Raw genomic sequence first — 18,711 nt, forward strand, 5'->3', positions numbered from 1 at the left:
AGAACAAGAGCTGGCTCTCCTGGCTTCCTCCACACCACACTGTCATTCCTGTTCTTGACTCATCTCAACCCAGTGAAGACCATGGAGCTCAGGGTCCTCATGGAGCTCAGGGTCCTTAGTGTCACTCCACTGGCCTCAACCTTTACTCAGCCCCCTCTATACAGGCCTCATTCCTGGAGGGGTCTCAGCTCCTGAGTTGTGTTGTCTCACAATCCTGGTCCCTGGACTTTCTCTGCCTTTGTAAGATTTACAGATCTCCCCAATGGCCTCAGCTTTCCTCTTTCCCAGTTCTTCTGCTTGTTTAAATAGTATCCATCTTTAATTAAATTAATTGATTTATTTTCAGAAAAATGTTTGCTATAGGACACTTGCGCTTGCCAGAGTGATAGAGAGAGACAGAAAGCAAAAATCACCCCTTTGGGTGATGTGGGTTAGTCACACCACAATCCTTTCTCCTCCATTCTCCTCTTGGGATTTTGGACACACATGTGCATGTGCCTGGTGTGTTTTAATCTACCCTTTCCAGGACTCAAACTGTGGTCAGTACATGGTAGTCCAGTGATGTTACTATTACGTCATCTGCTGGTCCTAGTATTCATATTTAAAAGAGCCACCTTTCCACTTTTCTATTCCTATTCCTTTCTTTAAAAAAAATTGTTTTTTTTTTGTAGATAAGAGTGTATATGCACAGGTCCAAGAATGTATGTCATCTGCTGGTGCTAGTATTCATATTTCTAAAAGCCACCTTTCCACTTTTCTATTGCTATTCCTTTCTTTAAAAAAAAATTGTTTTTCTGTAGGTAAGAGTGTATATGCACAGGTCCAAGAATGTATGTGTGAGAGAGAGAATGAGAGGAAGAGACGGGCCCCTTCAACACCCTCCACAGGGCCCATGGGGTCTGGTCATGCTACGATCCCCTTCCTCCAGTCTCCCTAGCCACCAGATGTCTTGAGCACTCAAACACGTGCTTGGTATATTTCAGGTTGATCATTCTAGGGATTTTCATTATAATTCCCATGCGGAATCTGACTTCTCTTACTCCACAGAGACACTTTTCTTTTCTTAGTCCATGGAAGACCCTGCTAATAATGCAGTGTTTTTTCTTTCCTTAAGCGCAATATAACTTTTTATTTTTCATCCTCAAATAAAGCATTGAAATAAAGTAGGCATATAGATCCATGTATCAAGTCATCAGGAAACTCATGATGTATTTTCCTATGCAAAAATGCATAGAAAATTATTCTCCAAATACCCAATATTATGTGTTTTCCACTCCAGACAACTTCACAATCAGGTTAACTAGAGAAGGGTAAATATACATCTTGATCAGTAGAGATGTGACCTCTCACACATATAATCAACTGCACGGAAAGAAAAAAAAATACCAAGAGGATAAAACATGTAACAGATATGTTGATGTGACAAGCTGTCCTCCTTTAGCACTGGGTCACTGTAGTGGCTTAGCAGATCAGGTGAGATAAGAGGCAACCACAGAAAATAGAGAAGTTAAACCAAAAGCACTCAAAGGAGAGATGGAAAGAATAACCTCACACAGCTAAATAAGGATGCACAGCATGTAATGAGAAACACTTTTTAAGAGACTATAATATAATTGAATGAAAGATTAACATAAAAATGAGTTTCAAAAGAGATGATCAGACATAGCATGCAGCTAAAAGGCATGTGAAACACTTTTATCTTTCTTTCTTTCTTTCTTATATATTTTTTTAAATTTGCCAGAGGGTGCATGCACATATCAGAGAACCAGAGAGACACAGAAAGAGGAAGTGAGGAAGCGCTCCCCTGGTGTCAGTCATGCTTCAGTTCATTCTCCTTCATTTCTCTATATGATTTTGACCTTGAATGCACGTGTGCTTTTCAAGCCTTCACGCCTGGGACTTGAACCACATAGTCAGCCATGTGGGCTCAAGCTGCCTTAACCACCATGCCATTGGCTGGCACCAAACAATTCTAAATAAATTTAAGTTTAAAGAAAGCTCAAGAGGGGCCAACAGTTAGCGTAATGGCTATGTCGCTGGACTCCCATGTAGCTGACTGCGGTTTGCGCTCTGGACCCAATGGCTTAAAACTCACGCCGGGCACGTGTGTGTGTGTGCCCAAGATCCCGAGAGGAGAATGGAGGAGAAGGGATTTCTCACTTTCTATCTCTGTCTCTCTCTGACTGTCTGGCGAGCGCACGCTCCCTATAGCAAAAAAAAAAAAAAAAAAAAAAACAAAAAAACCCCCCTGTGCATAGCAAAACAAAAAAAAAAAAAAAAAAAAGCTCAAGAACTTCCCACTGGCCTGGAACTCTAATCCTTCTATGCACAGAAATTATTGACATTGCTTCTCAAAATGATATTCCCTCCCATCTCACCCTCAGTGTGCATGCAATACAGCCATTATTGTTAATAGATTATGTCTTGTACTCTATTCCTATTCTGCTTTGATATAGTTATTTTTAAAAACAAAAAACCAACAACAATCTTTTGAATATTTTGACCTCCCCAAGTAAGTTAAACTTTTTGATGTTAGCTCTTTTTCTACTCCAAAAGTGGCAAGGGAAATTATAACTAAACTTGTGAATTTTGGAAAAGAAGGACTTTGAATTTGCAGTATATTTAAATGTCAATTGTCCAAATAAATCTTAGTCATAGTCATTATTTATGTTAGTCCTTATAATACAACAAAAGAAATTCCATCTTATAGATAGAAGTAATAAAATCACAAAAATTTATCTCTTGAATCCAAATTTTTTTCTTAGTCAAAAATAACAAATACAATTTTAAATTAATATAAACATTGAAGGTAATAATTACTTATAAAGAGAATTAAATGGGGATATGATTAATATTGAAGGTTCAGGTACAGAAAACATTATAAACAACAATCTATTTATTAAAATAGCTTAAACCTTTAATATACATTATACAGAACCTCCGTAAGATATCACTCACAGTAACAATTTAATACGTACCTGTATGTGCAACTTAAGGTAGTTTTATAATAATGAATGTTAACTCAATTTGCCTGTTTTTTACTTGTGTTTAAGATTCTTTCATGTCAAATATGACTAAAATTAGCCTGATTTTTACTTGTGTTTTTATGTTTAAGATTCTTTCATGTCAAATATGACTAAAATAAACTTAAATACTATAATACATTGGGACGACATTTAAATCTAATGCTCATGACTTGGTACATGTGGAAACTATAAAAAAGTTTAAAATGTAGATGATGGATTTAGTGAAGAGGAATGAAAAAACAATTACTCCCTTGGGTGCCTGCCAGCATTGAGTCTGATTCGTGACCTGTTCTTACAGAGTTGAAAATAGCCAGTAACCCTAGAGGATTATAGGATGAAGTTCTGCTCTTCCCAGGAACTGCCAACAGAATGGATGAGTGTCCATTCCACATGCGAGACTGTTTCTGGAAGCCAGCCAGTTATGGAAATAAACCGCAGCTGCACAGAGGGTCATGACATTAGGAACTTGTCCCTGGATCAGGGCACCAGCAGCCTAAATACAGCTTATATTGCATATCAGTGATGCTTATTAACTTGTTCCTCGGAATTGTTTATCTTTTCACCTTCCTTCAATCACGTGTCCACATGGGCATCCCCACAAAAATTTCCTTTTTTAGATGATTTAGGTTTTCCTCCTACCCCTGTTACTGATTTCACTTTTAATCATAAATCTCTAAGTCCCAAATCCTTTAGGTTCTCATTCCTTAAGTAAAGACATTCGTCTGCTGAGATAAGTGGCATGGTGAAAGCAATTTGAATTTTTAGGCAATACAGTATATTATAAACATAAGCTGCCATTGATGTTATTATTGTCATCATTATTTAATTCCTCAGAATAATCTACGTAGGAAAGGAATTGGCAAGAGATGACTAGAGGAAAAACTAAGAATTCCAGCAGTCCAACCAAAAAAAATAATGAGAAAACCAAGCACACATATTATCTGGTAGAGCAAAAACTATAACTCTTTATCCCTCTATTTACCAAAAGCAATTATTCACAGGACCTTTGAACGTGCACGCTAAGCTACAGCTACCACCAATGTTCAAAATCAATTATGAATAATATATATTTTCAAAGAGAGGGTGTAATGGCCCAAATATTAACAAACCTAAAGTCCAATGTCAATTTCATCAACTCTCTAATAGTAAGATCCACTTCAGAAATACAAAATATGTCATAATATACAAAAAGGAATCACATATAGAGTGTGAACTTTCCAGAAAAATGGAAAAACCATGTAGTTGTTATTGTAGGTCAAACATAATTGAAAACCTAACCTGCATATGAATACTTTTATATAAATATTACACTTAATATTTAGAACAACTGTAAGATAAGTAGTAGTTTGGCTGTTTTACAGATTAGTTAGCTGATTGTTCAGTGAGATAATGTAATTCACTGAAGCTTAAACAACTAGAAAATGTTAGATCTAGAATCTGAACCCAGGTCCAAATAGGTAACAAATCTATTTTCATTTCATCATGTTATGCTAATATCTCTAATTACATTTACAATTTCTGGGCTAGCAGGTGGTATGAAGATTAAGGTGCTAGATCACACATGGCCAATTCTGAGGTTTGAGTCCTGGACCTGGCACTTGAAAACCCTGGTCGTGTGTGTGTGTGTGTGTGTGTGTGTGTGTGTGTCCCCCAAATCCTGAGAGGACACTGGAGAAGAAGGTATTGTGGCATGACTATTCCCCCTTATGGGGTGATTTCTCACTTTCTCTCTCTCCCTCTCTCTCTCTCATTCACTTAGTCTCTCTGTTTCTCTTTGGTGAGCACATGTGCCTATATCAAAAACTAATCAATAAAAATTTTAATTTCCTATTTTTTACACTAAACTATGTGAATAATTGAAAACAAGGAATCCATCATCAACAGGAAAGACACTTGAAAATGTGGTTAGTTACATAGCAGTAAATTTACAATTCTTTCAAGTTTTGAGACTTCCTTTAAGTCTGTCTTTTGATCATATATATATATATATATATATAATGTATATATATGTCTTGAGACTGCAAGCTGGTATTTGCCTTGAAATTGAGCAGCAGTGCCTTGGCTGTATGATTATGGATTTCTACCTAGCAGAGCCCTCCAGCCTAGTTGGAAATCAAGGGTTGACTAGTCTTGCCATTTTGTTCAGGCTCCTTTTGGGTCTCCCGTAATATACCTGAAATACTTCCATCTTATTTAGACAAGGTAGATCCACATTTTCATAAAAGCATGTTTCTGTTCTAACAAGGCTTGTCTCCTCAATTCCCCCCAAAACACTATATTTTGTTGTCTCTTTCACCCATGACTTTGAACATGTGACTAGCATTGTTTGGCATATCTTTCCTCTACCCCTGGAAACCTGCTCAATCTCCAAGGCTCAGATCAAGTTCCTCTTCCACAGGGAGTAATCTTTGACCCCTCATTGATAATTATCTTTTTGAACACAATTTAAATGTATTGTCTCACTTCTTCCAGATCTACCCTCATAACGTTTAAGGATCACTTGTGATTCAAGGTTAGCATTATTTTTAAGATTAAGGCTTAAACTTTAGGGATAGAAGCAATTGGATTCCAATGTCTTAGGTGGTCTAATTCTAATAACATGGGGTTGTTATGGCTGATCAATTTACTATGACAGTCTCTTCTCAAAAACAGATCAAGAGAATGATCAGAACTTGACTGTTACGCCATTCTGTCAGACTCATATATTTAGTGGTGAGGAGCAAATATTGAGTCCAGCTTCAATGAATAACTTTTAAATGAAAATTTCCAAAACTCCATATCATACAAAAGAAAAAGTATAGTCTTTAAAATAAAATTGTTTTGGCTCTAAATGCTGCCTCAACTGAATAATAAGAAACACTAGATAAGCTCTTTTCCCTACTTAAACTTTATAAAATACTACGTTCTTTACAAAGTTGTAAGTAATATAAATAAGAATGTATGTGTTAGAATCTGGTCATTATTTAACTATTAAAAAATCATGTCTGATATTATTTATACAAGATAAATAGTTCAGGGGATCCTGTCTTCCAAGGTAATCTACTTAGTCATTAATATTTTCTTTTTGACCTTAGCAAATATTTTTATGATCGTTTCTATTACTCTCTCCCTTTCCAAATGAGAAACAAAAAGAGAGGTGTCTGATAGCAACAGCTGATTCTTCATTCAGTTTTAGGCTACATATTTACATGGTCTCTGTAACATAGATATTTTAATACATTTTTGTAGTTGCTAAAGTGTATACCTGAATTAAATCAAGACCAACTAGACACAAACTACATGAGAACAACATCAAAAAGAATGAGTTAAATTAGGGCTGAATAAGGGCGTTTGAGAAACTGAGAGCCTGTGCTCCCCACTAGTGGACTCCAGGGCCAGGCTGTCAAGGAGTAGAGGAGAGGTGGGAAGGAAGGCAGGCAGGAAAGCTCACCAAGCCTACTTAATTCCTTGCAGGCTCGTTACTAACTGCATTATAAGCATTGTTTACTGAACATCACAACTACCAACCCTGTGATATAGTAACTAGAAATTCTCTCTTTTTACAAAAAAATGAAACTTTGCAACAAAACATGACTTATTTACTATCATAGTAATAATGAGTGAGATTCATAAATCCAATTCAATTGTCATTCAATTTAAATAAAGTATATATAGATCTGCAATGACAAGGACTATATAGCTTTGCACACCACACAGATTTTGCACATCACAGTTTCTTCTCTCTCTTTCTTTCCTAGAAATCAGTTCAATAAGAGTCTTTATATATTGTCATCTAATTATCTTGGCATTGTCCACTTTGCATGTTGAAATACCTACTTGCAGAGTGGCCAGGTAAGTTTGCTAGATTATTAAAATAGTAAAGTCAAATATTTTGATCAACCGTTGGCTTATTTATGTATAGAAATCCCATCTGAATAAATAGGATAGAATACAAACACATATACACACAGAGAATACATAATGTGATTTTTTTTTAATGCAGTGGTAAAACGAAATGATGTACCTGGCCCAACATCACTTGGATATAAAACTGTTGGAGTATCCCACTTTGGTTTTGTGTGCGTGTGTGTATTTGTGCACATGTTTATATACACGTGCACACACACTCAATAGGTTGTAGTTTTGTTGAGGCCAAAGATAGGCATTGTATTTGGATGGTTGGTATGCCCCCAGCCACTAATACAATTAAGTGTTATATGAGGACTAAGAGAACGCACATAAAAAATTAAATTCTTTGCTACATCAGATGTATACAATAGATGAATTGGCTAGTAATTAAACAAATGCAGAGAGCCAACTTGAACATTTTATGCAAAATATCCAAATTAGGAGGTTTGGCTTTGTTCAGATCATGTTTCTATCAACCAAAATGTCAACAAGTAGGTGACAAATGCAAACATTACCATTTGTTCCCTAATGTTTATTTTCTTAAAAAAATAATTATTTTATTTTATTTTATTAATTTATTTTAATTTGACCAGAGGGGGGCAAAGTGATGAGAAAGAAAGAGACAGAGAAAGAAAGTAAGAAAGTATGTCACCAGGTCCAGGACTCGAACCACAGTCGTCCATATGGGAGTCCAGCATGCCACCATGCCAGCTGTTGGCCCCTTTCCCTAATGTTTCTAAAAATAAGACTTCAAGAGTTGTTATACTTTTGGATAAGAGCCAGAATCCTAAAGCAGGTTTTTTATGAATTCTGGAAAGAAATTCCAACACTTGTCACCTATGGAAAGAATTTAGACTAAAAAATCTCATTGGATAATGGTAAAATTTGCCAGTTTTCTTCCATCTTACTTTTACTAATTAACATCAGAAATAAACATATATTTTGTCTTTTTTAATACATGGTATAGTTTATTGAGTAATAGCTATGTATTCTAGCAGTTTGACTCGTCTAAGTTATCTAATTGTCTAGGCCCAGTGGATAATAAATAGCATTTGAGAGTGAGAGTGGGAGTCATAAACAGGAGAGACTTTTTTTTTTACTAGGATTCTATACAATCCATGAATGGGTTTTATTATATCTAGAAACTTGATCATAATTGGGCTATAGCCCCCTAAAAAACTACTTATGCATGCAGAAGACTCAATAAAATTATAATAATATAAAGGCAGCTAATTCTGATTAGATGGTGGGAAAGGGTCTCAGTTTAATTCTTTAAAAACATTTTGAAAGAATATATTAATGAATTACTTATATAATTAAAATTAATTTTAAAATGATGTATACATGAACATTTGTGTGTGTGTGTGTTTCTCTGAAGATAGGGGCAGTGTTGTCATCTCATGTTAAAGGGTATGAATTCCTTATGTTAATGTATTTTGACCCTGAAGAAAAATAATGTTATCTGATTATAGACATACCAGTTTCAAATTGTGTACAGTTGAATTATTTTACTTTTTCTCATGAAATACATTTGACAGATTTAAATATTAAAAATAATATTTGAAGCAGCTATCACATAAACAGCACCTCATTTGTTTTACTACAGTGTGGATCAGAATATATAGAAGTAGATTTCAGCAAAACCCTACACTTGGCTGAGTTGTTGCCATGGTGAGCTATGAGTCTACAGAACAGGCCTGTGTGTTGATGATGCTCTAAATTTCACTCAAGCAAAGCATCTGATTTATTAAGTACATAAAGTTATAATATATTAAGCAAGTATGCTCTAGAAAGTAAGTCATAAAATCAGTCACACTTTAAATGATGCAGATAAGAAAAAACTCAGATATTTAAAGGGCTACCTTGTGGTTTACATGTGGGAAAAGTAGGCTCAGAAAAGTCATTTTAATGAATTAACTTTTATAGAATAATGATAAGATGTTGATGGATGGAATCGTAGTATGGTACATATAAAACACAACTCTGCATCAGACTTTGTTCTGGAAACCACCATCTGAATGGCTAGATTACAAATGCCCACCTAGAGCCACAAGATAAACTTCCCAGGGATTCATGAATCTATATCCTACTAAGTTCAGTCCATTCCCATTATACACGATGCACTGAAGGCTGAGAAAGTGACTTTCACACAGCAACTTGGAAACCCAGCCATGTCTGTTTAACTCCCTATCAGTACATCTCCCACATCAATTATATTTCACATGACTACACCTTTACCAAAGCAACTTACTCAATGGTTCATTCATGTTATGTAGCAGTTATACCTTCTAATGTTTCATTGAAGGTGACTATAGCAGCTATAATGAAGAATCAAGAAGAAAGAAAAAAATGCTATAAAGACATTTACAGCTTTCTTTCTCTGTAAAATATAGTTATTTTTTTCCTCTTAGTTATTGACATTTTTCAAACTGATCATAGAAAGCTTCCCTGCCTCATTAGGATATAGTGACTGTAGATAATCTGGCTAAGCATTTATCTCGTGCATTTTAAGCTCTTTATCATGGTACTACTTTATTTGGGGGCCACCCGTTTTTGGTATTTGCATATTAGGGGCCAAATAATAAAAATAGCTGCCTAAAACTTTAGTGTACTCATTCTAGGTAAAAAGCCTATGATTTCAGGGACTCTCTATATAGAAGTAATCTCTTCATAGTGAAGCTATTATTTCCACTGACTTTTGACTTAATTAAGAAATCTTGTAATAATAATTTTAATGTCTTGAAAAAAGCTTTTTGGGGGACCAGAAGATGGTATAAAGGTTGCATTGCTGGATTCCATGTAGTCAACTGTGGTTCGAATCCTGAACCTAGTGGCTTAAAAGTCATGCCAGGTGCATGTGCACGCATGCCCAAAATCCCAAGAGGAGAATGAAGGGATTGCAGCGTGCCATACCCTCTGTGGGGTGTTTCTCGCTTTCTGTCTCTTTCTCTCTGGTGAGTGCATGTGCCCTGTAGCAAAAATCTCTCTAGAAAAAGAAAGAGGAAGGAAGGAAGGAAGGAAGGAAGGAAGGAAGGAAGGAAGGAAGGAAGGAAGGAAGGAAGAAAGAAAGAAAGAAAGAAAGAAAGAAAGAAAGAAAGAAAGAAGAATAAAGCTTCTTGACACCAATCAAACCATAGAAGAATGATAGAATATGACAAGTTAATTACTGTAAAATCCATTTGATATTCACAAATAATACAGACTTAATTCATAATCACCAAATAGATGATTATTTTTATATCTAGCTTATTTCTTGGTTCACTGGTAGTGTCTTCGGGAAATAACAATAGCTATTACTATTGCTAAAAGTCAAAGGAAAGCTATCTATTGCTTCATACTGGCACCCAGCTTCCCATGATGTGTTCCCAATCATGCTTCCTCTCCTTATCTTCCTCTCACACATCATAGCCCAGGAAAATAGAAGAACCAACTCCTCCTGGATTACAACCCATCCTGTCCCAGTTCTTTCTTTATCTGCCTGAAAGGATCTCCCTTCACAAGCTCTTCACCGCCAGTGTAGGTATCAACATTATCTGCTCATATTTCCTCAACACTTATGGTATACCATAATGCTTCACTAAGCGTGTTACTTAATTCATACCTTGTCACAACACTGTTTTTCAGATGAGAAAACTTTAGCTAGTTACCCAGCTAGTAAGTGGTAGATCTGAGATTTGCAATCAGGCAGTTCAACTTAAGATCTTAGAACATGATGCATTAATTAATGTCATGACACATTAATTCCAAGACCTAGTGAACTTTCAGGACGAATATTTCACTGGCTCCTTAACATTTCTTCCCTTTGCCTACTCCTGTGTCTTTCTCAAGTCACACTCTAACTTCTCATCACTGACCCAGTTAGTGATGTTTTTATCTTGCTTCTATTACTAGTTAGTAGGCTTTTGAGGACGGTGTTCTGATTCATCCTTATATTCTGTAGAAAATAGTAAAATATCTTTCACATGCTAAGCCCTTTATACACATTGATTATATGAGTACATCACTGAAAGAATTAAGAGATGGTTCAGACTGTGACACAAATAACTCCCCCAAATCATTTTAGAAATCTACTCAGCCAACCTATAATTCAATGAACACCATGATCTCAACTGGGCATTTATTTGCTCACAAATTTGATCTTTTAACTTGGATTTATAAACATGACCAACTGTATGGGTTATTCTTGTTTGAAACCCATTCATTCAGTCACATGTATTGTTTGAGTTTACTAAATAAGACAATGGCATTTGAAATGGTTGTTCTAGAACTCAAGTGAATTTTGGTTACTCTAAAAACAACCAGTTAAAATGGAAACAATTCTTATGATCACAACTACAGAGATGTGGCTGATTTATTTGCTTTTTGGTGGGCTGATTGGACATTTTAATTTTCTGTATAGTCACGAATGACACTTCATCTAGATAATGTTAATCTGCTCTGTTATTTCACACTGTATTTTGACAGTTGTCCAATAGAAATTCTAAAGTCTTATTCTTTTATATAATTGTAACAGAAACTACAGCTCTCAAAATAATCACTAACACATATAAGATGAATAATTCTCAAATTTAAGATGTGTCTTTTATCCTTTCAAATTTAGTATGTACATGGAAAAATTACATAATGAAGAAAAAGGTAATTATTTGGAAGTTTCCAATAAGTTATTTTTTTTATTGAATTCAGAACAATGCTTTGTGGAGGAATTTAATGTTAGAATTGAACACTGTCTTTTTTCTTCTTCTAGTTTTGTAATCTAAAAACATTTATCTCACTTGGAATAATTAAAATATAAAAACTAATTCCCAAATTGTAATTTTACCAGTTTCAAGAATACTATGGCATCTATCAAAAGTGAATTACATAGGAATGATTTTTCTTGAACTCCTAATTGTCATTTTCGTTTAGTATTTAAAGCTCAAATAACAAAAACACGATTGTTAAAATACACTATGGATTATCAGTGACAGAATAACATCCTATCAAATTATTTTGATAAGTAGAGTCAAGCTCTTTTCAGAAGTATATAATAGTAATATAATTCAAAGGAGAGAGAGAGAAAAAAAACCCTATTTTTACCATTAGGCCCAAATTAGGAATAGTGCTGAGGTGGTTTCTTTTTTCTTTTTTTCTTTTTTTTATTGGTCCTCAGTGGAAGGAATTGGTCTCTAAGGTTTTCCTGAGACTCATCTTAAGGAAATAAACAAGAAGCTGGTTGGGCCTATCATCTGACCTGGAGAAATTTATGACTTTTTCTTTAAGCAATTAGGTACTCTTTAAACTGAGTTATTGTCCAAGTAGAATGTTGTTCGTATCTTACTATTTGTTCAACTTACTGCCTGGAACTTACAAAAGAGTTTTTCAGAGGTGAAGTATCAGAAAACTAGCAAAGGAAAATTCAGAGCAGGGTTCTCTGGGAGAAATTTATCCACATACTCCTTTCACTCTTAGCATATTTTTCTTTCTGTCATATCAGCATTGGCTCTGGTGTACCTTGGGCACTGTGGCCCAGAGATAAATGCATAACTCTCCTCGCTTGTACCTGGTACAGGAAAATGATATAATATTCTCATTTTGATTTTCCTTTTTACAAAAGACTGAGTGAGCCTGCCCTTGCCAGGCCTGACCTCCTAATCAGCCCCAATGGGCAGCTCATGGCAGAATCAATCAGTGGAAACGGACACCCTCTCCCCCAACTTCACACAAAGTAATTTAAATTGATCTGAAGCCCAGGTAAGGAAAAAAAAAAAAAACATAAAGAAAACTAAAACATCAAAGGACAACGTAAAGAAGCATAGCTTGCCAACATGAACCTACACGCAAGCCAGAAGAGATTTCTGATTCTTTTCCCGGGGAAGGAGTGACTAACGCACGCACACTGACCATCACCGTAAAGAGGTAAAGAGAGAGTGAAATGGCTCAACGTACACACACCCCGCTCCATACCGGGGACGAGTCTCCGAGCTGCGGCTTGTGCTGTCGGAGGGCCAGGCTGAAGCTGACCGCCCCCACGGCCACGCTGGACACCCCCAGCCCTATCTCCAGCACAGAGAGCACCAGGAGGCTCCCAATGATCTGGCCGCTGGTGCACATCCTTCCTCGGTCATCATTCCTTCCAGATCAGAGAGAGAAACTAACCATCCACCTTCTTTCTGCGACTATCCCCCTTACCCCTTCCACCTCCCTACCAGATCCCCAAACTTTTCTTTCTTCACCAGCGAAGCACTGTCCATAGGACTGAATTTCCAGAATCGGAGACTCTCTTCCCTGGCCCGGCCAGAGGCGAAAGAGCTGCTCCACCCCCTGGTTCGTTCTGACAGCGATCGTAGGATCTTCCTGGGTGGGCGGTGGGAGTCCAGGAGAAGAGCGCACACCAATCGCAGCGCTTTGAGGACGGAGCCGGAAACCTGCAGGAGCCCCGGGATCGCCTAGCCCTGCTCGCGAGGCGCTGTCCAGAGTCCTGCCGCGTCCCGAATCTCCGCAGGGAAACCTCGCTCCCTCCTGAGTCTCCCGCACCCTTTCAGGCTCGCTTCCCTTTCCTTGCCGAGGAGACGCGCTTTGCTTCTCAGGGATCCAAGGGAGCACTGCTGGGAGCTTCCCCCTCCCCTGCTCCGGCTCTCTCGTCGCCTCTCCTTTGTTTTCGTGGCAACGCAAAGTGCTTCTCGGAGTCTCTAGCTTCCCAGGCAGAGCAGGCGGATGATATTCAGCACCACGCTCCTCTCAGTTGCAGTGTCGCCAGAAAAAGCGACCTTGTCTGATGGCCTCTGTCCGTCTGGGTTTCTTCTCCCTCGTCGTCGTCCTCTTCCTCCCCCTCTCTCTTGATCTGATTCTCTCTCCTTGCTGTGACCTCATTGGGATTTAGGAGATTGACGGAGGAGGGAAAAGCCTGATGTATCTCTAGGTCTAGGACCAATACTCTGGGCCGGCCCTTGGTCTGCCCCGCCCCGGGACCCTGATCACAGGAATCCAAGCGATCCTACCTCCGCATCTTACCCTCCCTCTCCCTGCTGGGCTTCCATCCAGCTGCGAGGCCAGGCGAGGCGATGCCTACGTCAAGGCCCGGGCTCGTTGGGTGTAAAACTTTCTTGTGCGTGTACGCGAGGTGGGGAGGGCAGCGATCAGAGAGGCAGACAGCGCAGGGATGGAGGAAAGCCAGACTCCGAAGGACCCTCGCCAAAGAATAACTGTCCACAAGAGCTAGCCTAAGCCCGCTCTCACGAGAATCTGCTCCTGGCTGTCACGACCTGTCACCTGTGTCCCAGGGGGAAGAGGCAGTTGGCTGCAAGGATGTGGCCAAGGCTGCTCTCCAGCTCGCAGACCCTTGCCTTACCGCAGTTTCTGGGATGCATAGCCAGATCCAACGCGGTGGAGACAGAGTGTTCTCACTCAAATTCCAGAGATGGGTATACTTAAGTGCTACATCAGAATGGACATCATTTTTTAAAAAAAAGTCTGGCTCATTGCACAATTTTTGTTGACAGTCTGACGTAAAAATCTTTATGTCCGGGGCCAGCTCAGGTGTGGGTATTTTTGTGTTGTGGTCTTTGATGCAGATGAGAGTCTAGAAGTCTGGGAAAAGTTGTGTTTGGACTCTGTTTTCGTTTCTCTGCTTTTACCTTATAAAATATTTCAAGGTATTCCATCAAGGAGATCCAAGAAATGGAGAGACGAGACGAGATCTTGGAAGGTGGAACATCTTCTTTAGTAATTGCGTTCTGTTGGAGGTGGATGGAAACAAAACAGAACAAAAGAGGATCCTGTTTGGGCACTTTAACATGAGAGTAGCATGTTGTAACATCTTGTCCTCTAAACACAAGCAAACCTGAGCAGGGCAGGCCACTTAGTGATTAAAGGAATCTTTAATCTTTTTTTTTTTTCAAAGTCCTAATGTTGAGAACATAAAAGCTGAGTGACCTGAAGCATAAGTTCTGTGACCTAAGTGCCAGTTTTAGTTTTCTTACACTTGACTCAGGGCTTGTTTCATAATTTAATTTTTTAAATAAAATTATTTTATTTAACTTTATTTATTTATTTTAATTTGACCAGAGACAGAGAGAGAGAGAGAGAGAGAGAGAGAGAAAGTGAGAAAGCAAGTCGCCAGGTCCAGAACTTGAACCGTAATTGCCCATGTGGGGGGTCCAGCACCCTTAACCACCATACCACCTGCCAGCCCCTCATAGTTTAATTTTAATTCTACCTGATAATTTATTTTCCTTATAATATTTCAGTAGTCTTTAATTTAAAATATTTTAATCTTCTTCCCTTAAAAAGGAGAATAAAGTAAGGAAAAAATTACAAGTTACTAGGCTTTAAAGAATCTTTAATTATTGAGATATTTGAAGAATGATTTAATATTTATATTGTATGAAAAGTAATGGATTCGTTTTGCCCTTCTGAAACCTGGCCCATCAAATAGTCAGTAGCTAGAATACCTCAAAAAGTTTACAATCTTAATGAAACATAGTTTATTTTATTTAAATAATTGTAGAAGTCATATAAATGATCTAATTTATTTGCAGAAATAATAAATCACCTATACTATATAGCCTTTGGTTTGTCTTTAGTCATGGCTCTTCTTTTTCAAAATTCAAGATGTGGTAATTATTAAATTAATTAATACATACCTGCAAGAAGGAAAGTAACTTACAGGAAGAGAAATTAATTTTTATAGAGAATATAAAGATGGTGTTAACCTTTGATATATTTCACAGGAAAAAGAAATATGTATTACTTAGTATAGTTTAATTTTCATCTTTGAATCTGATAGCTAGAAGTGAGTTCACTTAAAATTTCCAAAGCCTATTTATATTCCTAAGTATAAAAGTTATCGATTGTGAGTCACTGGTGTGCAATGCAAATTTTTTAAAAAGGTAAATTGTATATAGATGAAATTAAAACCATTTTCACTTAGAAGAAATCACCAATGAGTTAAAAAAAAATAAAACAACACACATTTTTAGGACTAAAACAGAACAGTAATTATCCACAGAAGAAATTACTATTTTGTGTTTAAAAATATGAGTATCAATGTTAGGTCTTAAAAAATCATACATGACTGAAGAGAAACCTTTCTCCATGGCTTCTGCGATGTAGTCATTTTGGGGCAAACCGAGAAATGAAGATTTCCCACCGATATTTCGGCCTCCAGCCTACAAAACTCGCGTGGTAGGAAGACCCTTTCAGGCCTCCTGTCTCTGTATCTGTCTTTGTCTCTCTCTACCTCTGTCTCTGTCTTCTCTCTCTCTCTCTCTTTTTAAATTTTTGCTTTTTAGAATTTTTTAAGGTGATGCATTTTTTTTCCTGGGCCTTCTGGCACCTCCTATCCCTTTATCTTGTTAGTAATTCCCTCTCCCCCTCCCAACCCAGGAGATGCAGAAGGCAAGGGAACAGGTCATCTCGAAGAGACACCTTTCTCCATGGCTCCTGTGATCTAGCCGTGTGGTTTTCTCATCTTTGGGTTTTATTGAAATTTTTTGAATATTATTTTTTTTGTTTTATTTAAACGTTTTTCTCTTAGTTTTTTCTTCTCTCTTTCTCTGTTTCTAGTCTGTTTTTTTTGCTGTTGTTGCTGTTGTTTCTCTCTCCCTGTTTCCTTTTCCGCATGCTCCTCTTTCTTCTGATTGGACTTCCAAGTTTGGGAAGAAACTGACCATCCACCAGATGACTAGAAATCGCTGCAGAACCACAAGAAATATGAGGAAGCAGGAAAATACCTCTCCTGCAAGGGAAAAGGATAACTCCTCTTCATCCACACACAGTTCAATGGAAATCATGGAAATGTCTGATAAAGAATTCAGAACATTCATAATGGCAAAGCTAACAGAGATGGAAGAGAAGAGAGACAAGGAACTGCTGAAGAGGGAGGAGAAAGGAGTTGAAGAGTTCCAGGAGGTGAGGAAATTCATGCAAGATCTAAAAGAGGAATTTCACACTTTACAAAAGAATCAGATGGAACTGTTAGAGATGAAGGCTATAATACAAGAAATCAAAATCTCCCTTGAAAGTATTAAAAGCAGACTAGATCATACAGAAAATAGAATCTCTAATGTAGAAGAGAAAATGGTTGGCCTAGAAAAATCCACCGCGAAGACTGAGAAAATGGCCCAAAAATTTGAGAATAATATGCGAGAAGTACTAGATACCATCAAACGTCCAAACATCCGGATAATAGGCATCCCAGAAGGTGAAGAGACTCATAAGGGCATTGATAATCTATTCCATGAAATCTTACAAGAAAATTTTCCAAACCTGGAGAGGCACTCAAAGATTCAGTCCCAAGAAATACAGAGGACCCCAAATAGAATCAACCCAAGAAGATCTTCTCCAAGACACATTATAGCCAGATTGACCAAAACCACAGACAAAGACAAGATACTAAGACTGGCAAGAGAAAAAAGGCAAGTTACCTACAAAGGGTATCCCATCAGACTAACGGCAGACCTCTCATCGGAAACAATGAGAGCGAGGAGAGAATGGGAAAATGTATTCAAAGTATTAAGGGAAAAGCAATTTCAACCGAGAATTCTGTACCCAGCAAGGTTATCGTTCATTTGGGAAGAAAAGACACGAACTTTCCCAGATAAACAAAACCTGAAAGAATTTACCAGCACCAGACCGGATCTCCAAGAAGTTCTTAAGGGAGTGCTATGTCAGTAAAATTAAATGCAGACACACAGAAATAAGAGTTCAGAAACTAAGAAAATGGGCAACTTAATTGTAGGGCCAAAAGCTGGAGTTGAGTATTACATCCCAGATTTCAATCTGGAACATCGAACCTCAACAGATACAGAAGAAAGATTAAGTACATGAGACTGAACTGATGAAACAGTATTCTACGACTTGACTAAAATATTGCTGCTTTTCTTCTAAGCTTTGTTGTCTGGTTTTAAGGACTTTTGTCCTGTCTTCAGCTATCAATAGATTCATGTTCCGACTATTTGAACAGAATACTAACCTGTTTCTAGGCTTTAAGTTTCAAAGAAATATCCTTACCAGTTCAAAACTGCTTTTCTTGAAACCATCGGCTGATCTTGCTATTGAAAGTAGTTAGATTACTTATGATATTGTGTGACCAACGAAATGTTGGGGGAAAAGGGATTGAAGACAACTGTAGACAGCAGAGATAGTGTAATAAGAGAGTGGAATAGGGCAGAGGGCTAGACATGGGGTAAAAAAACATATATATGAAAGTAGAAATGGAATATTATGGATGATAACATGCATTATTAAGCCACTATATAGTATATTCTAGATGGGAAACCACATTTAGAATGTTGTGATGATGCTCAGGGAATGAATGTAAATTAATAAAAAAAAAAAATTTTCAGAAGAAAAAAAAAAAAGGCATTAGAAATACCTATTTGATGACTGCAGTTAAGCTATATAGCCCTAGTTAGGTGCTACGTTATAGTATGTTCATTCTATTCACTGAGGTTTATGCCTAAAGTCAGTCTTGTGTTCATGGATATGTACATATCAGCTGTGCTTGCTATTGAAAATATTTAGATTTATTAAGATATTTAGTGAAACAATAAAATGGGGGAGGCATAGAAAGCAACAATAGATACCAGACACAGTGTGGGAGGAGGGTGGGAGATGGCAGAGGGTGAGATAGGGAATCAAGGATGGGAAAAAAGGCAAAATATACAGAAAACAAGAAATGGAAAATGATTTGTTGACAATAACACATATGTTGATGTGCTTGATTGAGCCAATATACAGTGTATTCTCAATGGAAAAATCTCATTTTGTATGCTATAATGATGTACAGTGAATGAATGTAAATAAAAAAAAAAATGTA

The 18,711-nt window shown here is 37.3% G+C and overlaps 1 protein-coding gene across 1 annotated transcript in view; it reads right to left on the reverse strand.

The window, feature by feature from the left end:
* Positions 1–13,919, reverse strand: part of TMEM196 (transmembrane protein 196) — a 62,465-nt gene extending 48,546 nt beyond the window's left edge. Inside the window, exon 1 of the mRNA XM_027774181.1 lies at positions 12,840–13,919. Coding sequence (XP_027629982.1) covers positions 12,840–13,004 — 165 coding nt within the window. The 5' untranslated portion in view covers positions 13,005–13,919. The remainder of the gene's footprint in view (positions 1–12,839) is intronic.
* Between the last annotated feature and the right edge of the window lie 4,792 nt (positions 13,920–18,711).

The sequence above is a fragment of the Tupaia chinensis genome, unplaced genomic scaffold, assembly GCF_000334495.1.
Source record: "Tupaia chinensis unplaced genomic scaffold, TupChi_1.0 Scaffold000410_1, whole genome shotgun sequence".
Taxonomy (NCBI): Eukaryota; Metazoa; Chordata; class Mammalia; order Scandentia; family Tupaiidae; genus Tupaia; species Tupaia belangeri.